Genomic DNA, 17620 nt, shown 5'->3' with positions numbered 1-17620 from the left:
CCTTTTAAAAAGGTGCCCTTGTTTACAATAGAAATTGTTAAGAGTGATATATTAGTGATATATCACAATAAAGAACTTAAGTAGTCCTTCATTTACATAGCATTCATTAAAGACATTCAAATGTGTGTGTGTTGTTTTTTTAGATCAATAATGTAAAGAGATTGGTCCTCTTTGTTGCAATGTTTCTTTAGAGGCGTATTTCAAACGGCATGTGGGCTACAACCGCAACCATTAGTCAATTGGTTGATCAAAAGACAAGCAATTAATTAGATTGCTGCTGTACCAAGTGCCAAATTCTAAAAGTTGGTTATCTATGACAGATATCAATCCATTAAATCTTTGTAAATAACCGAGGATGAAAGTATTCAGGGGTTAAATGGAAATTATCTGCCAGTTAGAGGATCAAACTGACAAAAAAGACAAGAGTGAAGTATGTGGATGTTATATGTACCTTTAATCTAAAAATATGAATATCCTGTGGGTGTCTGCTGAGTCGAGTGGAAGCACACTCGTTTCACTTTTTCTTACATGTTGGTGCAGGATATTTTGCCATTTGGAAAATGAGGCCGAAACAAATTAAGTTAGCCATAATCATTCAAGGTACAGCTGTCTGCTCTACTTTGACAGACGTTTGAGAAATGACGAGCCGGATGCCATTAATGAAGCACAACACATTTTTTTCTGTGATGTCATCTATATCAATCTTTAAACAGCGCATGGTTTGTATTTCCTTGATTCATATGTTTTAATAGAGGCCACTGCATACTTGCACTCTTTGCTTACAGGCTATTATAAGTTGTTTTTGAATGTCACTAGAAATACGAGTTTGGCCCGGCAGTAACTGGCATGGCAGCAACCCCTACTGGTTCTGATATTTAACAGCACAATTACAAATACCTTAAATGGTTTAGTATGCTAGGACTGCAAGACCCCCCGAAAAAGGTATATATACATAGTGTTTTGCATCCAAACATAATATGTATTTGCTCATATCGGGCTGATACATTTAAAGCCAAGCGTCTTCTCAAATAGAAAAAAGTGTTGAGACATAAACTGTTTATATATATATTTTTACTGCATCCCAAGAAAGATTGTTAGATGTTAGTATTTTAATGCTCTTTTTCTATAGCTTTCAATAAAAAACGTACTATTATTCTATTTATAACTTTTTTTAAATGTTGACACAAAACTGAAATAACATCACCTTGCTGTACAGCGTACAGTGAAAGCACAGTGTCACTTTAAGCCCAGTAAATCACAACACGGGTAAATTGCTTTTCCTTATATGTGAAGCCGAGCACAATCTATTCTGACCCCGGGCCGAACAACACAATCTCCTGCTTATTTAGTCATTAACGTGCATATTTACCTGGAGACAAAAGGTGCTCTAAAGGTTAATGTTGCCAATATCTTTCCCTGCCCTTGATTAAACAAACCTCAGCCCCTGCACAGCTCGTGGTCGTGTATCGCTGTGCCTCTTTCCAACGATTGCCATATTAAGGGATGTAGCACACGGGTTTCCCTGCTCATTAAGCCACAGCCACAGTGGGGCTCTGCTTATGACTGCTCCGTCTGTCTGCTCCTGTAATAAGATGAACCAAGGGCTAGGTTTATCACACTTTTTACAACTTTATAATATCTTCTTCTACAGGGATTCAGCTTTACCAGCTATTTATATCTGCAACTTTTCTCACAGTCTCACTTACGTTCTCCTATAAGTGACTTATTATATTATTGTTTAGCAATGTTGCTAGAAAACCTTGAAGGAAATGCACTCACACTGAAGCCATGTCAAAACATCACAAGATTATAGTTCTGTGGAGGCAGATATTACAATAGACTTCTGCAAATGTCATACTTTTCATCCATACATGCTATTGAATTAACAGCAGTTGACGTGTATCGGATAAAATTTGTTTTTGATCATTATATTTCAATCTTTGCAACAACAAAAAAATGACACAGACATGCTGAACATTGAATATTAAGAAAGACAAAAGAATGAAATAAACAGGAGTTGAAGATGAGAAGCAGAGACAGAGAGAAAATAGAAAGTGTTTTTAAATTATACACTGGTCCATTACCATTGTCAGATAGTTCCATTAGCGATCGGGGTGAAAATGCCCCCTGAGTAAACACTATAATTAGGCCATGTTTGAAATAAAGAAGAGTTGGTGAAACCGGCTGCCGCTCCTCATGCGATGCAGCTTTCAGTGGCAGAATTACTGCTACAAAAATATAACAAAAACACAACTTAGCAGGGCTCTTTGTGGGACTCTTGTTTCCTAGTGCCAGGCAGGATTTTGGGTCCATTACCGGCATAGTTTGGATGTCACGTCATGCCAGTTTTATTTATTCACAGTAAAACATGCTAAAAGTGGCACAAGCACTCCTGGGGAAGCGCAGTATTATTTGCCCATTAGGTCCCACAGTGGGCGGCTGCCTGTGCCTTCATAAATCTACCGAGCCCTCCGACATGCAGCGCCGTTCTCTAACCCCCGGACTAATGTACCTTCTGTGAATTGCGGTTAAAGAGCAGATCTTCGGCAACGTGACCCGGCATCATGTCTTCATTGGAAAAGCTCAAAGGCTAAACTGCAGTAGCTGGACCAAGTGGCTCGATGAGCGGTTGCTTTTAAATCATCTGGCAACTGTTCATGTCTTTATTCAGCATGTGTTACTACCGGCAGGCCACACGTGAATCATTTGCCTTGTATGCGTTTTCAATATAAAGTGGGACACCTTCTTAAAACCTGACTCATAGGCCTACTGTACATATTTACTGAGAGACGTGCACGCCCTCTTTTGGACATGAAAGGGACTGTGTCTCTGCTCCTTCCTGTGAATCCCTGCAAAGGAGAAGTGGTTGCCGTAGCAACTGCAGATAGTACAAAAACATGGAAAGCTCTTGGTGTGACCCTTTACAGACATGCTTGATTGTGGAATCTTGCTGTTGTCCTCCTGAAGGAGTAGAACGCTTTTAAAAGAGCCCAGGAGGAACCATATTTTACTGTGTTTTTGTAAGTTGTGTTTTGGATTCAGCCTAGCCAGCAGTTTAATCTTAATTATACAATAATTAAATACATCAATACAATACATGTATCCTCATAAACCTAGCCTGGCAAAATCAGACACTACATTAGAATACATTTGGGGGTTTGAGCATATTGTTTTTAAACCTCTGTATTTTGCTTTCACTGCTCTCTAATTGTCTATCTTGTTTTAACTCCTGAATTCTTCTTAAAAATGTATAATATATATTATTCCTGAAGTTTAATTATGATGATATGTTAATTGTGCCTATTAACTGCTCACAGCTAGACGGCCAAATCACACTCAACCAATTTAATGGCTCCTTAAAATAACTTTAATAGGATATATCAGCAGCAACTAAGCTCAACACAGGGGTGTTAATCTCCTGAATCAGCAGGTTTATGCATGTGAAGAATGTAATTGCCCTAACTCTAGGCCTACACATCTACTTAATATATACATATTATGACAATTATCTACTCTTTTATTTGAAAAGATGAAGAGCTTTTGGATGGGAAATGCTGGGATTTGGATTAATAAAGGCAACGAGTTTGCATACAAGATGTTTTCAGAGATAAAGTTAAGATGCACTTCAAATGTCAGCATCTGTAAATGTCAGTATCTGTAATCCTAAACTTTAGTGGGGAATGTAAGTAAATAAGATGGGAGCAAGCTGTATTGATCCGTAGAGGGACATTTGATTTTTGGACCAATAAAAGCAATCGGGCTACAACCAAAAAAAGACAAACAGGAGCGTTAAAGAAGCAATAAAATTAAAATATGAGCAAGCAATCCACCATAAGAATAGAATATAAATATAGCTTTGTGTCACAACTCATTATGCTGACAATTTGCAGTGTGGGTAAATTGCACTGTGGAGACTGAAGAGTTGGTAAATCAAATATTTCTGGAATATGAATTTGTTTTAATGCTTTACCGGTTTGCAGCTACATCTTTGTTTGATATCCTGTTCACCTTAACTTGTATTTGTTTATTGTGAGTTGTGAGCTTTCTTTACAACATGTCCTCTCCAGAACTTCTCTTTTGCACTTGGTCCTGAGTTTGTTTTTTTAATTGATGATAAAATTGATGATAAATTAAACAGTATTAGATTTGAAAAAGTGTGTTGCAAATGTGAATCTGAGTAGAGATTAACGTGATTAAATTGCTGCTGCACATTAGAGATGTCTTAACTAATTTACAAGCTTTACTCCACAAGTGATCCAGAAGTAGAGATTGTCCTAGTTGGGAAAAAATAAAATGCCAATATTCAAATAAAGCACTGTTATCAAAATAAAAGTGTCATACTGAAATGATACTGAGTAGATATTGTGAAGTGTGAGCATATTGTAGTCTACACATGAGGTGTCGACCCAACGTTAAATGCTTTGTCCCTTATTCAAAGATTATCATTTTACCAACTTTGAAGGGGACCATTTTTTTCCAAATTCATCACGATTAATAAAGGTTCTAGTCATCGTCAGCAATCTGGAACTGGTCCAGTTTCACCTAAATTTGCTGTGAAGACTAAAATATGTAAAACAAAACGGGTACAAAGTAAAAAAGTAAAACTATCCTTCAATAAAAGTGATATAATATAATAAAGAGTTGAGATTGTCAAGTGCGAATATATTGTTGCCGCACAGAAGAGGTGTCTGGACAAATGTACAGGTTGAGTTACGTAACTTAAAATCATTATCATGCTTTATTAAAATTGTTTTATCAAAGTCCACAGACAGAAAAGTAAAACGTTAAATTAACATAGAGGCTGAAACAGGCAAATATTGGCTTGAAAATTAGTTGGACTATTGACTAACAGGAAAAGTGACTAACTAGTCACTTTTCCTGTTTGTATTGTTATTGCTTAAAATGTTGGCTTGAAAATGAGTTGTAGGAGTATTGGCTAACTAGTCACCTTGCCTCGTTGTATTGTTATTGCTTATTGTTTCTGCTTTTACCATTCCTTTGAATACCTTAACCAAGACATTTTTTAGGACCCTGCTAAAAAATGCACACCCACAATAAAAAACAGATGTCTGCAACCAATTGATGAATCTGGATGTCATAATAAAGTTACCACTTTATTTTGTCAAGATGTGTAAATATCAGTATATTTATATTGCAGGTTAGCCTTAAATAAAAAGTACTTCCAGGATGATTATAATATAAAAAGCTCTGAACTTTAAAAAGGCAACCCATTGAATATAAAAGTTAATTCAAATGAAATAATTAATATTGCTGTTGTTAATAGATTGTGGATTATCTAATATATTAAACAACAGTTAGTTATGGAACACGGCTGAACTCATATGTGTTATAAACCATTTTTAATAGACGCGTCTGACCTGTTTTAAATCACATATGTGGGCGCCGTCCATTACCTGCGGTGCTGAAAGCCAATCGCCCAAAACCTGAACAGATCAAACATTTTTTAAAATATCATTGCGTCATAATGCCTCGGCTACCTCCGTCGGCCTCGAACTCACTTAATTATATCCGCCTCGAACAAGTGGCCGTCACAAGCCAGTTGGAGCCCAGAGTACCAGTTTCCTTTGCCGGCTCCCTCCAGCGGGAGCGTGGTGTTGCGTGGTCCCCCCCTCCGCCCCGTTGCTGCAATTCTTCAACGGCGGGTGGGAACTTTTCTTACGTCCCCCGAGCTGTTAAAATTCAAATTACGTCGTGGGCGTAAGCGGCTCCTTATAATGGCGACCGTGCCGTAGATGTGCCAGGGTTTGTGAAAATGAAGCGAAGAAGAAGTTATTTCTTTTAAGTGACACGCCGAGGTTTCCCGGAGGAGGACTTTTCGCGCCTACGAACCGTCGTCTTTACGAGTGGTAAAACTTAGCTGTACTTTTGAACTTTTATTCCCTTTTCGAGATGATGAAGCTCAAGTCAAACCAGACCCGGACGTACGACGGGGACGGCTACAAGAAGCGGGCCGCCTGCCTATGTTTCAGGAGCGAGAGTGAGGAGGAGGTGAGTCCGGGGATGTCGCTGTCTGCTGGGCCATGCTAACATGCTAACATTAGCCGCCGTAGCTGCTTCCAACGTATTCTGTCTGTAACGTTGTTTTTTTATCAATACAGCTGTGGGGTTTACGCCGTGATAGAAACTCGTTTCTCAGGCTCCCGTGTTGTCGACTGTCGTTTTTGTATCAAACATTTTAGTTTAGAGCTTTTACTTAACAAGAATGTTATGTAAGCATATTTCAGCTGTGCATATAACCACCTTCGTGGTTTTTATGCACAGCGTTACTTTGAGTCAACCTGTTAGCGGCATGCTAACGCTAGCGCTAGCTTGCTAGGTAGCCGTGTGGCAGCTGTGGGCAGCCGGCTCACGGCCAGCGACCGCAGCCCAGAGCCCGGACTGTGGCGAGTGGGTCAAAATAATTGTTTTAGTCTTTCGAAGTGACTCGCTGAGATGTGTGTATATCACGGGGGATTTTGGCGAGCTAAGTAAATGTTGGCGTTAACTGGGTTAGTGTTAATGCAACTGGTATCGATAGCCAAACATGGGACTGATGTAACTGTTAGCCATGCTAGCTTCAACTAACGGACAACACCGGTCGCGCAGCCCGCTACTCTCTTTTACGATGGTGACTTTTATGACTCAAAATCCGTATTTTTTAAAATATTGTATCATCCAGCCAGCTTAATGACACACTCAAAACCTGTTTTGTGTTAAAAAAAACGTAACGTTAGTTGACATAACTGCGAGTGTTGCCTCTCGCTACCTCCGTGCGCTCCACCACAGAAAACCAGTCAAAGTTGTTTTATAAAGCTGATATCCAGTCAACAACACGCACTAAAACCTCTTTGTAGTTTAAACATTACTAGGGAGGGAGAGCGATCGGAGACTTAATTCCTCTTTTCTGGTAAAAGTACAGGCCACATCGTGAACACGGGCTTCTGAATACAGGAAACACATCAGCCTGACATGCTCATCGATGCAAACTTTCACCAGAGACTAACCTCTTATCTACTAGATCGATAGTGAGCCAACATGTGAGCGTTCCTCACAACATACTGTATACTCACGGTACTATTGCAGCTACACACCAACTTTTCCAGTTGGCTAACTTGGCTCCAGGTCATTCCGGATAGCCTTGAATGTTCGTTTACTGGTAGCTATTGTGTCATATGTTAGGGTTTGGCTCTTTTTGTTCATATTATGAACACGCATCACTGAATAATCTCACTCCATGGGGCAACAGTGGCTTTGTGTGAACACAAACCATGGAGCACGGTTAGCTGTGTTGGTAGGCTGTAACGCGTATCCATTTTTTGTATGGGACGCTTCACAGGTGCTGTTGGTAAGCAGTAGTCGACATCCCGATAAGTGGATAGTTCCTGGAGGGGGAATGGAGCCCGAGGAGGATTCCAGTGTTGCTGCTGCTCGAGAAGTGTGTGAAGAGGTGGGTTCTTTAACTGTTTTTCATAGTTCGAATACCCTTAATCAAGCTTACAACATGGTCCCTCTACGTTGTTTTTTTCTAATTCAGTTGCCGTGTTGAAAGTCCACTTACGAACTTCACTCGACCCATGTGTCTGATCCATGAATGTGAAATAATCCTCTCTAAACTTTGTTCGTAGCCAGGAATACGGTTCTCAGAATGGATTTCCATTCCGAGCGTGATATTGTGTTTCAGCCACTAAATCGTATCTGCATTTAACACCGGGCCTAAAACCTTGCTCTCAAAACCCATCTAGTCTGTGCAGTCACCTTGTTTGCATGAACAGGGACAGAACCTAGCAACACGTAAGCTGCATCATAGCGTCATGTTACAAAGCAGCATCAAGGCATCAAATGAGGCCACACTGAGATTGAACACTGGCCGCTCAGCAGTTTCACTGCGGCACGATCCAATCCCACAAACGCAGCAGACAAAGCAAAACCATCTGCTTTCACTTTCTTTGATTTAGACAACTATTTTTCACCACTTAAGTCAAGTCACGGAGGCCGTTTCAAGGACAAAACGTCTATTTTTGTTTGTCCATGTGAGTCTCAGGGAGGATCTGTAGCAATTAGTAAACTTTCCTACATTGAAACTCAATAATACTGCTTATACATCTTGAGTCCGTCCCTGTAATCGGGTCTGCGCCTTGTGTAGCTCCCGTACATCTCTTGGACATTTTGATCAGAACGGAGACAGGGTGCCGAGGACACTGAATCTCACCCGGCTGTCAGCTTGTGGCGCGTCGCCGACCATATAAAGCCGTTCATGGTGTGTGTGTGTGATCCATCACGGTGATTAATGCGGATATCGTCCCTTCTCCTGCTGTTTGGTAGTTTGGACGGCTGCAGGAGGCTGTAGCCTGCCGACGCATTTTCACAGGTTGAAAAAAGCTCTGTCACTTCATTACTGATGTGCTTTAAATGTGCTAAAATGCACAGAACATCTTCTGGTTACTTAGCGGTACTCCAAGCATCCCCACCTCCTGTGGCTTCCTGAGCTTTTTATTGGACTTTGGTGTAACAGGACATATCCTAATCCTTCTGATGACCATGTGAGAGATTGCTTGTGCTCATTTTTTTTTTTAAACTCTTGCCAGTCCGAAGCAGCCCAAAAGCTAGTTTGTTCGCTATCTGAATGTTCACAACCTCGTCTTGTGCTCGATAGCACCAGAAAGACACGGGAGAGAACTGCATAACTCGCAGCAGTCTTGATGCGGTGCATCCGCTCCCAAAGATGATACCCAGTAGTCTTCAGTTACACGAATGCTTGAAATGGGAAACATTTTCCATCTCCAAACGTACAGGTTGACTTTTGGCCTATTACTTGATCCCCGGCATGTCTTTGGGATCTGTAGTGGTGGGCCTGTTCTTTGTCATAAGATCTTTAGGAGTTGTTGTCCATGGCGTAGCGAGTGCAGTGGACATTTATTTATAGATCTGAAACTGTAACCTGAAGAAGAAGCTGCAAAGATGTCAGCAAGCGGCTTGGCTATGTATCTAAAACTGACCTGCTGTCCACCTCTGGGAGTTGAGCTCTGCCTCGGAGATTATTGTTTTCCATTGCCGCTAAGTTTAAAGATAACAAGCGAGTGATCCTCCTTCTAGGAAAGGTCGTGACATTTGAATGGCTCGGGTGCAACGGTGAATATCCGCAAAGAGTTGTGACCTTTTGTACTTGATCTTTTATGTTACTGCAAACATCTTGTAGAGAAGCTGTCAGTATCTGGGATCCAAGAGATACTGACGAGTCCCCCCCACCCACCCCCCCTTACTCCTGTTTGATATTTTGAACATTAAGATAAGGTACAATAACTATTTATTTGTAAAGCTCCATAGTGAACCTCCGTCTCTCTTACACACACACGCACACACCCCCACACACACACACACACACACACTGTGTTATCAGGGCTTCTCCTTCCTAGTTGTTGACATATCCGGGCCGATTACTCGTGCTTTTAGTGCACGTTGGCTCACTGCAGCCACTCTGCACTGCGTCCATACGGCGTCAAGAGTGAATGACGTCATCTCGACTGTCTGTCTGATAAAATCAATATTATACAACCATTGTATAGTTAATACTGTAATGGCACCTGTAGTATAATTACAGATCGGTCAGGAAAGTAAAAAAAAAAAAAAACTCACTTAATTCTAGATAAGTTGTTCCAGAATGTAGACTAATCGTATTATGTTATTTACTGTTGGCTAAATTAAACCTCATTAAGTGTGAAATGAATTGAGCAAGAGTTTCTGCTTTTGGGTCAAATGAAGTTAAGTAAACTGTTTTACTCGTAGGATTTTGCAACAACCAAAGAATTGGAATGAAATGTTATGACGTAATGTAATCCACTGCAACACAATTTAAAAATCACTCGACAAACACGGTTACAAAATGTAATGTTGACTGGCAGGCTGTTGGATTTCATTACAGTGTGCAGGCCTCTTTATATTTAAGAACAGCCCTTGGTTCTCTGTTGTAACCGTATGCGATTGTATTTACTCACAATTTGAACAACTCTTTATTTCACAGGCGGGTGTGAAGGGGACTTTAGGGCGCTTAGTTGGCGTTTTTGAGGTGCGTTATTATTATTATTTTTTTTATGTGTTTTTTTTTATTTTTTTTAACTGACCTTGTATGTTTTGCTAATTAAAATATCTCATCCCCTCTCCCTCCAGAACCAAGAGAGGAAACACAGAACCTTCGTCTATGTCCTTATTGTAACAGAGCTGCTGGAGGACTGGGAGGACTCGGTCAACATTGGTAAAGATTTAGTTGTTTACTTGTAAAAAATGGGGATCATACGGACTAAAGTCTCAACAGTCACATGCTGTCTGTAGCTTTTTATTTCATTCCCAGGCTTTTGTGACCTTACAGTTCAGGGATTTCACTGTATGTTTGTTAGAGAGGGGGGGGGGGGGTTATAACACCAGCTTTGTTTTCGTGACCTCCTGCTTTTCATTTTCGCACTGTTTACAGTGCTGCTAATTAATAGTTTAATGGTTTTTTCTGTGTCGTGTCTCAACTCGTCCCCACAACGCTGTCTCGTTCTGTCCGCAGGGAGGAAAAGGGAATGGTTTAAAATAGACGATGCCATAAGAGTGTTGCGGTGTCACAAGCCCGTGCAGGCCACCTACTTCGAGGCTCTCCGGGAGAGCTGCCTGACCAGTAACGGAACGCCGCTGGTGGCCACGATAAGTGGGGACCTCTCCCCGACCTACAGCATCAATCAGAGCTCCGTCTCGGGTATCAGATAACTAAAACCATCCCTCTGACACCGCCGGGAGCTTTCGCCACCACTTGCGCTCTTACTCGTGTCATTTCTCCTCTCTTCTGTCTCGATAACATGGTTTGCCTTGCCAACTACTTTGTGCCAGAGCTGCTGTGGCACACACTTGATGACCAGTGTTGGGTGATTAGTCTGAAACACTTTGTAAATGTAATTTCTCACCCTGAACCTTGTTTTTTTTTTTTTTCTTTCCTTCTTTTTACTGACAACTGCATGAAATGTCGTCTCTCCCCCCTCAACGCGCCCTCAGCGTGGTGTTTATTGAATGCAAGAACTACTTTTTACTGTTGTAATGTAAAAGTGTATACTTAGTGCTTAAGTGGAAGGCTTTTGGTGGTCTTTTTAAAGTCTCCATTTCTTTCTTTTCACATATCTATTTCTTTTTTTTCTTTTTTGTGAATGAATGTGCCCATTAGTGTGCCCCCCCCCCCCATTAATAAGGATAGGATATGTTGTCTGTATCAGAAGGATCCGAATTGTGGGAAGTGACTTGTCTTGCATGAGCACTGTTACGTTGCGACAGACTTATGAGGTCTTTTCTGATTCTTTTTGTTCCCTTATCATTGTCATCGATGTCTCAAGGACTCTTCCCCCACACACACACACACACACACACACACACACACACTAGTTTGTGTTCCTCTCTCATTTGGGGAAGCTAGCCGAGCACTACAGGCTTCAGTCCTCCAACAGAGCGTCGTGTCCACTGTGCAGAGTGGAAGAATGTTTACACGCCACGTCGAAGTGAAACCCCTTTTCTCCGCAGCGTCTTCACCTCCCCTTCGATCCCTTTTTGTTTAACCCCGTCCCTCCGGCTGACTGCAAAGCCCCTCTCTCCAATTCCTGAGAGAGTAGAAGATTTAAAAATCATGGACTTGCAATTTCAAAATGCCACACATATCACTTAAGTTATTAAAAACCCATTTCCATGTTTTACTCCTCACATTCAGTTTGGTTCAAAAGCGATTGTTTACGCTGCTCGGAACAGCACCGGTGACGTTGGTGAGCACTCGTCGTGCTCATTTTCCTATTCATTTTTCACCCCTTTTCATTATTTAATCGGCATCCCGGGAAAAGACTCCAAAACATCGAAAGTAATCCAATCTATAATGCTGGTGCAGAACAAACAAGCCTTGTACAGTTTGAGACCTTTTTTTGTTTTTAACATGTAAAATGCTTTTGGATACTAGCTTTTTGTTTTCATGTGTTTTCTTTCTCTCCAACGTCTGGCAAAAAGCCGCGTCACTCGTCCTCGGTGCGGCGGGCTCAATACTGTGAAACTGGAGGCGCTTGTAGATAGCAAGTTAGAGGTTTTTATTGTAAATTGTTTTATTTCTGTATAGATCAAAAGGGGAGCGGACAGAAACACCTGTCGCTCCCCGGTGAGTCGGACGTGTCATTTCACCGGAGGCTCGGAGGAGCTTGAGATGGAAGCCGGTACGTCGGAGGCGAGCGGACGAGGAATGTGGCTTTGGTGGTTGGCGAGAGGGAGGAGCCCAAATGTGTTTGTTTTTATCCAACCAAAGCAAACTTGTACCAGCTAAGGAATACCGTCTGTTGGCTCAGCGATAGTCCGAGTTTCCAAACCACTAATTGACCGAAAAGTGAAGCAGAGCTGGAGTTTCTTGCAGGGTTTCTTCTCCAAAACGTCCCAATGATTCTGTGGTTTTCTGGTCATGATTAGATCTGTGGTAGCTGCAGTCACTTACGTTAATACGGCAAACTTTAAGGTAAACTGTTGCTTATTTTATGGATCTATCGTACTACGGGGAAATGTTTGCTTGTGTCCGTCTGACAAATTTGAGATTGATTATTCTGACCTTGCATCTCGGTTCTGGTCTCCACCGACCTCTGAGGGTAAAAAAACAGGCTTCTTCACAACTAAGTGCTCGACTATTTTCACCAGCTAGACGCTAACTTTGTCCGCTGTCTCGTGCTTATAACTTATAAATAATTACAGCATTTTTTTTTTTTTTTTGCACTTAGCAAAGTGTCATGAACCGCGTTGGTTATAGCAGCTGTGAAGGAAGGAAGGAACGTATTCTAATACAAGTTAATCCGTGATTACTTGTTGATTGTTGAATTGCTGACACTCCTGGGAGCTCCATGTTTCTGAAGGAAAACGAGTGAAATGGTTTCATCTTGGTTCAAATTTTGTTCAATTAAGTTTAAATATTGGCAGAAAACCACAGTATCATGCGTCCAGAAACGTAAGTAGATAGAAAGAAAGGCCTTCGTGGGAAATAACACGACTGGAATCTGAGCAAGAAGGAAAAAGGGGCCCAGGGTGTCATTTATTCACGGCTCTTCCTCCTGGCTCCTTTATGACCCTCCCATGGAAAAAAGGAGTCCGAAGTCTCCTCTACAACAGGTTGAGACTTTGATTATTTTTATTGCAGGGTGCCAGAGGCGCGTGGGGGCCAATGTCTCCCTTTATGAGGCCCCACCTGTCACTTCCTGAACAGACTTTGTGTCGATGAGACTTTTTAAGTCCTTATTGAAATGCGCAACCGGACGGCGAGGGCTTGGATCTGTACACGGCATCAAAAAAGAAATCAAAATTTGACGCTTGAGTTGAGCGTTGCTGGTTGGATGAGGGTGACAGGTACTGTCAAAATGAATGTGAGGAGGACGTCCACACGTAACAGCCAATGACCGAATTATTAACGACCACTTGTTCTTTATCCATATAATTCTTTAGTCGGTTCTTTAATCCGTTGTGTTATTGACAAGCTAATGTCGTGTAGATAGCTAACGCAGCACCCATTGATAAGGATTCTTTTTACAACTCCCTTCTAACTCAATAGAGCACTTCCTGTCATATGTAAAGAGATCTGGGCTCATCTCATGCAGATTTCTAACATTTGTCTTTTTAGTATGACAATGAAGCTTCAGAACGTATGAAGAGGATGAATTATTCAGAGAACAAATAAAGCCACTTCCTTTGTTAATTCAATCCAAAAGGTGATGGTATACGTATGTATTGCCCCATCTTGTGGCCAAAACAAAAATATCCAAACATCCCCTTGCTGCTGAGGATTGGAACATTCAGATTACACTTAAATTGATAAATAGGGTTAAAAGATCTCCCAAAATACTAATTGACTTTCAAACTGAACACGTGCACCTCAGCCTTGAAGTTGCATACTCGTAATGTTCTCCAAGGTATGTCACTGGAATCCTCTTTTCCCTTCGTTTGTCATTTGGGAACGTGAAATAAAACCAGTGTGAACAGACTGAAGATTGTAATATAAATGTGCCAACAAATAAACCAGTATTTCACATTCAGGACGGTGTCAGTTTGTTCATGTTGCCACGATGTGATCAGTTGACCTGCGGCACTCGTCTCATACAGCAAAACCACAATACCAAGCTTGTAGCCTGCAGCGATAAGAGTTATGTTTCCAGTGCAACAACCTGTTGGCCAGAGTGGTATTTGAACGGCATCAAGAGCCGCCTGAAGCAGACTTTACATTTAATGTAAACTCAAGTTTACCTTTAGTCATTAACGGTACTTTACAACCTCACAGATCACATTTAGAACCTAATTTGGGGTCCACAGACACTCGTGCGGGAGGTCTGTGGACCATTAAGCCACTGGTTTTTACAGAAAGCGTTCAACATGTTCCAACAGTTAAAGACGTCTGAAACCATACGTTACATTTGGAAGAGTAACCATTTTCTCGCAACTCCAACATAGAAAATGTATTAAACCTAATTAAAAAAATAAAAAAAAAACTTATTTACATGTTTTAAAGAAAGATCAGTTTGAGGGGTTTATCAATTTAACATGGAGCACCTTGTGACAATACGGCAAGGACAGTAGGAATGTCGGTGAAAGGGAAACTCCACTCTAATCAGATATCAAGAGGTCAAGCGACTCCCACAGTCCAGCTAATGAGATCAAAGAAGTCCCTTAAAAAGGTTTAATATGAACAAAGACATTTGTATTTTGATTTTCTTTATTGTACAGAAAGAAGCGGTGCAATTTACTGAGGCTGCTGTCCTCTGCCACGTCCGAAGCCTCCTCTCTGCAACACGGAAACATTTGTCAGTAAACCAGCCATCTCACATTCAACAAAACAATCAAGTTCCATGACCCGATAATATCTGTACTGAAACTAAAATGCCACAGTGAGCAGCCATTGTAAAACCGCACCCACGAGCCAACAATGGGTCAGGGTGGAAAGAGGGCAGCATGTTTAGGAAAGATAATTCACAGGGTTTTACTGTGAAAAGATGGGCGCAGTACTTACGAACTGGAATTCTGTGGCGGCTCCAGCACCGGCCTCTGCTTTCTTATCAGAACCAGCTGATGGATGTTAGGAATAAACAAAGTCAGCCAATGTTCTTATACAAACATGTTTAGTTTAAAGGAAAGCATTCCACCAACAAATTGAAACAATACCCCAAAATTAAAACACATGGTACATGTGACTAATATGAAGAATGCTTACGGGGTGCAGCAGATCGCCTGTATGTATCTCTGTCGGCTTCACCGCGGTTGAGGCGGGCGGGCCTCTCTCCTTCCATTCCTGCAAAAATAAACACGAAAATTCAGGTCCGGTTAAGTTTAATTTACTGAAAATAACAGGATAGAATCAGGAAAATATGTATACTTTGAAAAAGGGGATTATCCAAAAGTTTCACACGTTGGCGGCAGATAAATTATTAGGCTCCAAGAAAGTTAAACTATTGTGCGAATAACAGCTAAGGCGACTTTAGTCTGCCAGTTATTCAAACGCATGTCGCCAATTTACACGTTCCTTCTTTCCAGGTAAAATAAACTAAAATAATAAATCAATAGGTTATCAGGCCCAGGTTTTGATTCTATGAGGCTGATCAACAGAATGCTTCCCCTCAGCAGGTTTACATTAAAAACCATGCACATGAGTGAGCTTACCCTTGGGCCTGGGCCTTGCGGTCTCAGGGCGGGTCTGGCGACGCAGGGTGGCGGGCACGATCTCCGGGGGAAGGTGGAGGAAGTCTCTCAGGTACTGGATACCTTCGTTGGTGAGGTACCAGTAGAAATGACGCCAGGCAAATTGCTCCTTGACATACCCACAGGACTTCAGGGACTGGGGGGAAAACACAAACATGTGGTTTTCACACTGGATAAAGTACAACAGACACATGAATGTAAGCTTATCCTTCCGTGCCGTGAAAGAAGACCCCGACGAGTTTTATCGAAGTAACGTCACCAGGAACATTACTTGCTTTCCTCATCTGTCTAACCTGCATCTTACTCTGCTTGCGAGCGTCAAAGCACCCTTTGCCTTTGTATCGTGCAATGAAAAACTGAACCACATATTTCCACGATGTGCATTCACCCGTAACGTCGAAAGGCCCCTCATTCAAAAGCGTGTGCCACTAACTAAACGCTAAACACGGAGCATTTATCACATTTTCCTCCCAAACCAGCCAAATCATCAAAGTCAGCTCCACCCTTTTGAATGAAAATAGATCCCGCCTGTAGTCTTTTAAAGAGACTAGTGGCTTTATGATCTGATCACACATGAACAACTGCTTCTGCAAATGTCAGCAAACAGCAAAGTCAGAACTTTGGTTGTTTTAGTACTTTCACAGATATCAGTATCAGTAGATCGATTGTCATTAAGAGAAGTAATATCAGCACAGTACCGTGAGTTATACTGATCATGCAAGTGCTGGCCTGTTATTGGCTCTATGGGGAAACGAACAGGTCGCCCGCTCGGTCCAATTCTATACAACTTAAAACACAGAAATCACCCGCTCACCTGCATCGCTTTCATCACATGAAGGTTGGGCACGTTCTTGTCAGCAAGCTCGGGATGCTTGGGCAAGTGGACATCTTTCTTGGCCACCATGACCCCCTCCTTGAAGAGGAGCTCATAGATAGCAATGCGATTCTTCTTGGGCATCAGCATCTGCGCGAGAGACACAATCAGACGTTAATTTCTGCCGAGGACACGTTGTCTCCTGACGGCTTACACCGTGTTAGCATAGTTAGCCGCATTAGCAACAGCTTGATGTAAACGAATGGAGGCGAAGGCGCACAAATGAAGGCTGTATTAAATCAGTGTAGTGCGTTTCTTTTAACGTGTCGACATCACCACTCAAACGCTTTGATGTGTACTGTACTGCAAAGGTACTGGTGGCCCGCGTCAACCGAGAGAAACGGCAGCCATTAATGGAGATCGGTGCCGTTGTCACTTCCCAGCTTTCACGTCTAATACCCGCGAGTGTAAAACGTCTGAGGCTAAAATACGTTAAATGGGTCTTTTGTGCCACTACCGACAATCGAATATCAAGCGTTATTGTTTAATAGAACGTGAGATGTTGAAGATATATTTAGATTTCTACGCCGGGTCAGTCTTTACCTTTCCACTTGATATGGGACCGGAGACGGAAGGAAGGACCGTCGTTGTTCCGGAAGGTTTATGCTCGCGACCCGCGCGCGCAGGAGGTGACGTCGCCCCCTGCTGGTGCGGAGGGGAAGAACAGCCTCGTTCACGCAGCGTGGTGCATATTTATGTTTACACACTGTAGTGTAAACGTATTGGTGCAATGCTTCTCCTTTGATTAAAAGGAACAAAACATTATAAAATTCAATCCAAGGTTCTTGTGAATGTCGCAAAACATAAGTATGACAAATAATGTTTTAAACTAAACATGGAAAAATAGATTTTTCTAAGCGATTAGAAATATTATTTGGGGCAGTCAATTGACCGATTTTGAACCAACGATAACTCTCTTGGTCAAAAGGCTTTCACATTTCCTCAAAGAAGAAACTTCACATGCTTTGTGTTATCTGTGTGAGAGAATGATGTCTCTTGCAAAAAACTAAAATCTCATATATTCATACT

General features: G+C 41.7%; 2 protein-coding genes across 2 annotated transcripts; one reads left to right on the top strand and one right to left on the bottom strand.

Moving 5' to 3' along the window:
• The first annotated feature begins 5438 nt into the window (after nucleotides 1–5438).
• Nucleotides 5439–14063, top strand: nudt3b (nudix (nucleoside diphosphate linked moiety X)-type motif 3b). Its single transcript, XM_040204883.2, has 5 exons — nucleotides 5439–6009; nucleotides 7337–7447; nucleotides 10019–10063; nucleotides 10165–10249; nucleotides 10547–14063. Exons 1-5 carry the CDS (start codon nucleotides 5911–5913, stop codon nucleotides 10741–10743), a joined length of 537 nt encoding a protein of 178 aa, XP_040060817.1. The 5' UTR covers nucleotides 5439–5910; the 3' UTR covers nucleotides 10744–14063.
• Nucleotides 14064–14719: 656 nt separating this feature from the next.
• rps10 (ribosomal protein S10) lies at nucleotides 14720–17247 on the bottom strand. Its single transcript, XM_040204887.2, has 6 exons — nucleotides 17135–17247; nucleotides 16532–16681; nucleotides 15679–15853; nucleotides 15233–15310; nucleotides 15032–15087; nucleotides 14720–14806 (listed from the first exon to the last, which is right to left on the bottom strand). Exons 2-6 carry the CDS (start codon nucleotides 16679–16681, stop codon nucleotides 14765–14767), a joined length of 501 nt encoding a protein of 166 aa, XP_040060821.2. The 5' UTR covers nucleotides 17135–17247; the 3' UTR covers nucleotides 14720–14764.
• Between the last annotated feature and the right edge of the window lie 373 nt (nucleotides 17248–17620).

This window comes from Gasterosteus aculeatus, chromosome 17 (genome assembly GCF_964276395.1).
Source record: "Gasterosteus aculeatus chromosome 17, fGasAcu3.hap1.1, whole genome shotgun sequence".
In the NCBI taxonomy this organism is placed as follows: Eukaryota; Metazoa; Chordata; class Actinopteri; order Perciformes; family Gasterosteidae; genus Gasterosteus; species Gasterosteus aculeatus.
The sequence above is the reverse complement of the archived record's forward strand: the minus strand, read 5'-3'. Positions and strand labels throughout refer to the sequence as shown.

Bases quoted from the DNA above. Each gene is read 5' to 3' on its own strand.
- rps10 (XM_040204887.2), bottom strand. From the start codon at position 16,681: ATGCTGATGCCCAAGAAGAATCGCATTGCTATCTATGAGCTCCTCTTC. The intron at 15,311-15,678 runs GTAAGCTCACTC...TTATTTTTGCAG, and splicing joins CGCAAGGCCCAGGCCCAAGG to GAATGGAAGGAGAGAGGCCC. The intron at 15,088-15,232 runs GTAAGCATTCTT...AACATCCATCAG, and splicing joins CAGGCGATCTGCTGCACCCC to CTGGTTCTGATAAGAAAGCA.
- nudt3b (XM_040204883.2), top strand. From the start codon at position 5,911: ATGATGAAGCTCAAGTCAAACCAGACCCGGACGTACGACGGGGACGGC. The intron at 6,010-7,336 runs GTGAGTCCGGGG...GACGCTTCACAG, and splicing joins GGAGCGAGAGTGAGGAGGAG to GTGCTGTTGGTAAGCAGTAG. The intron at 7,448-10,018 runs GTGGGTTCTTTA...TTTATTTCACAG, and splicing joins CTCGAGAAGTGTGTGAAGAG to GCGGGTGTGAAGGGGACTTT.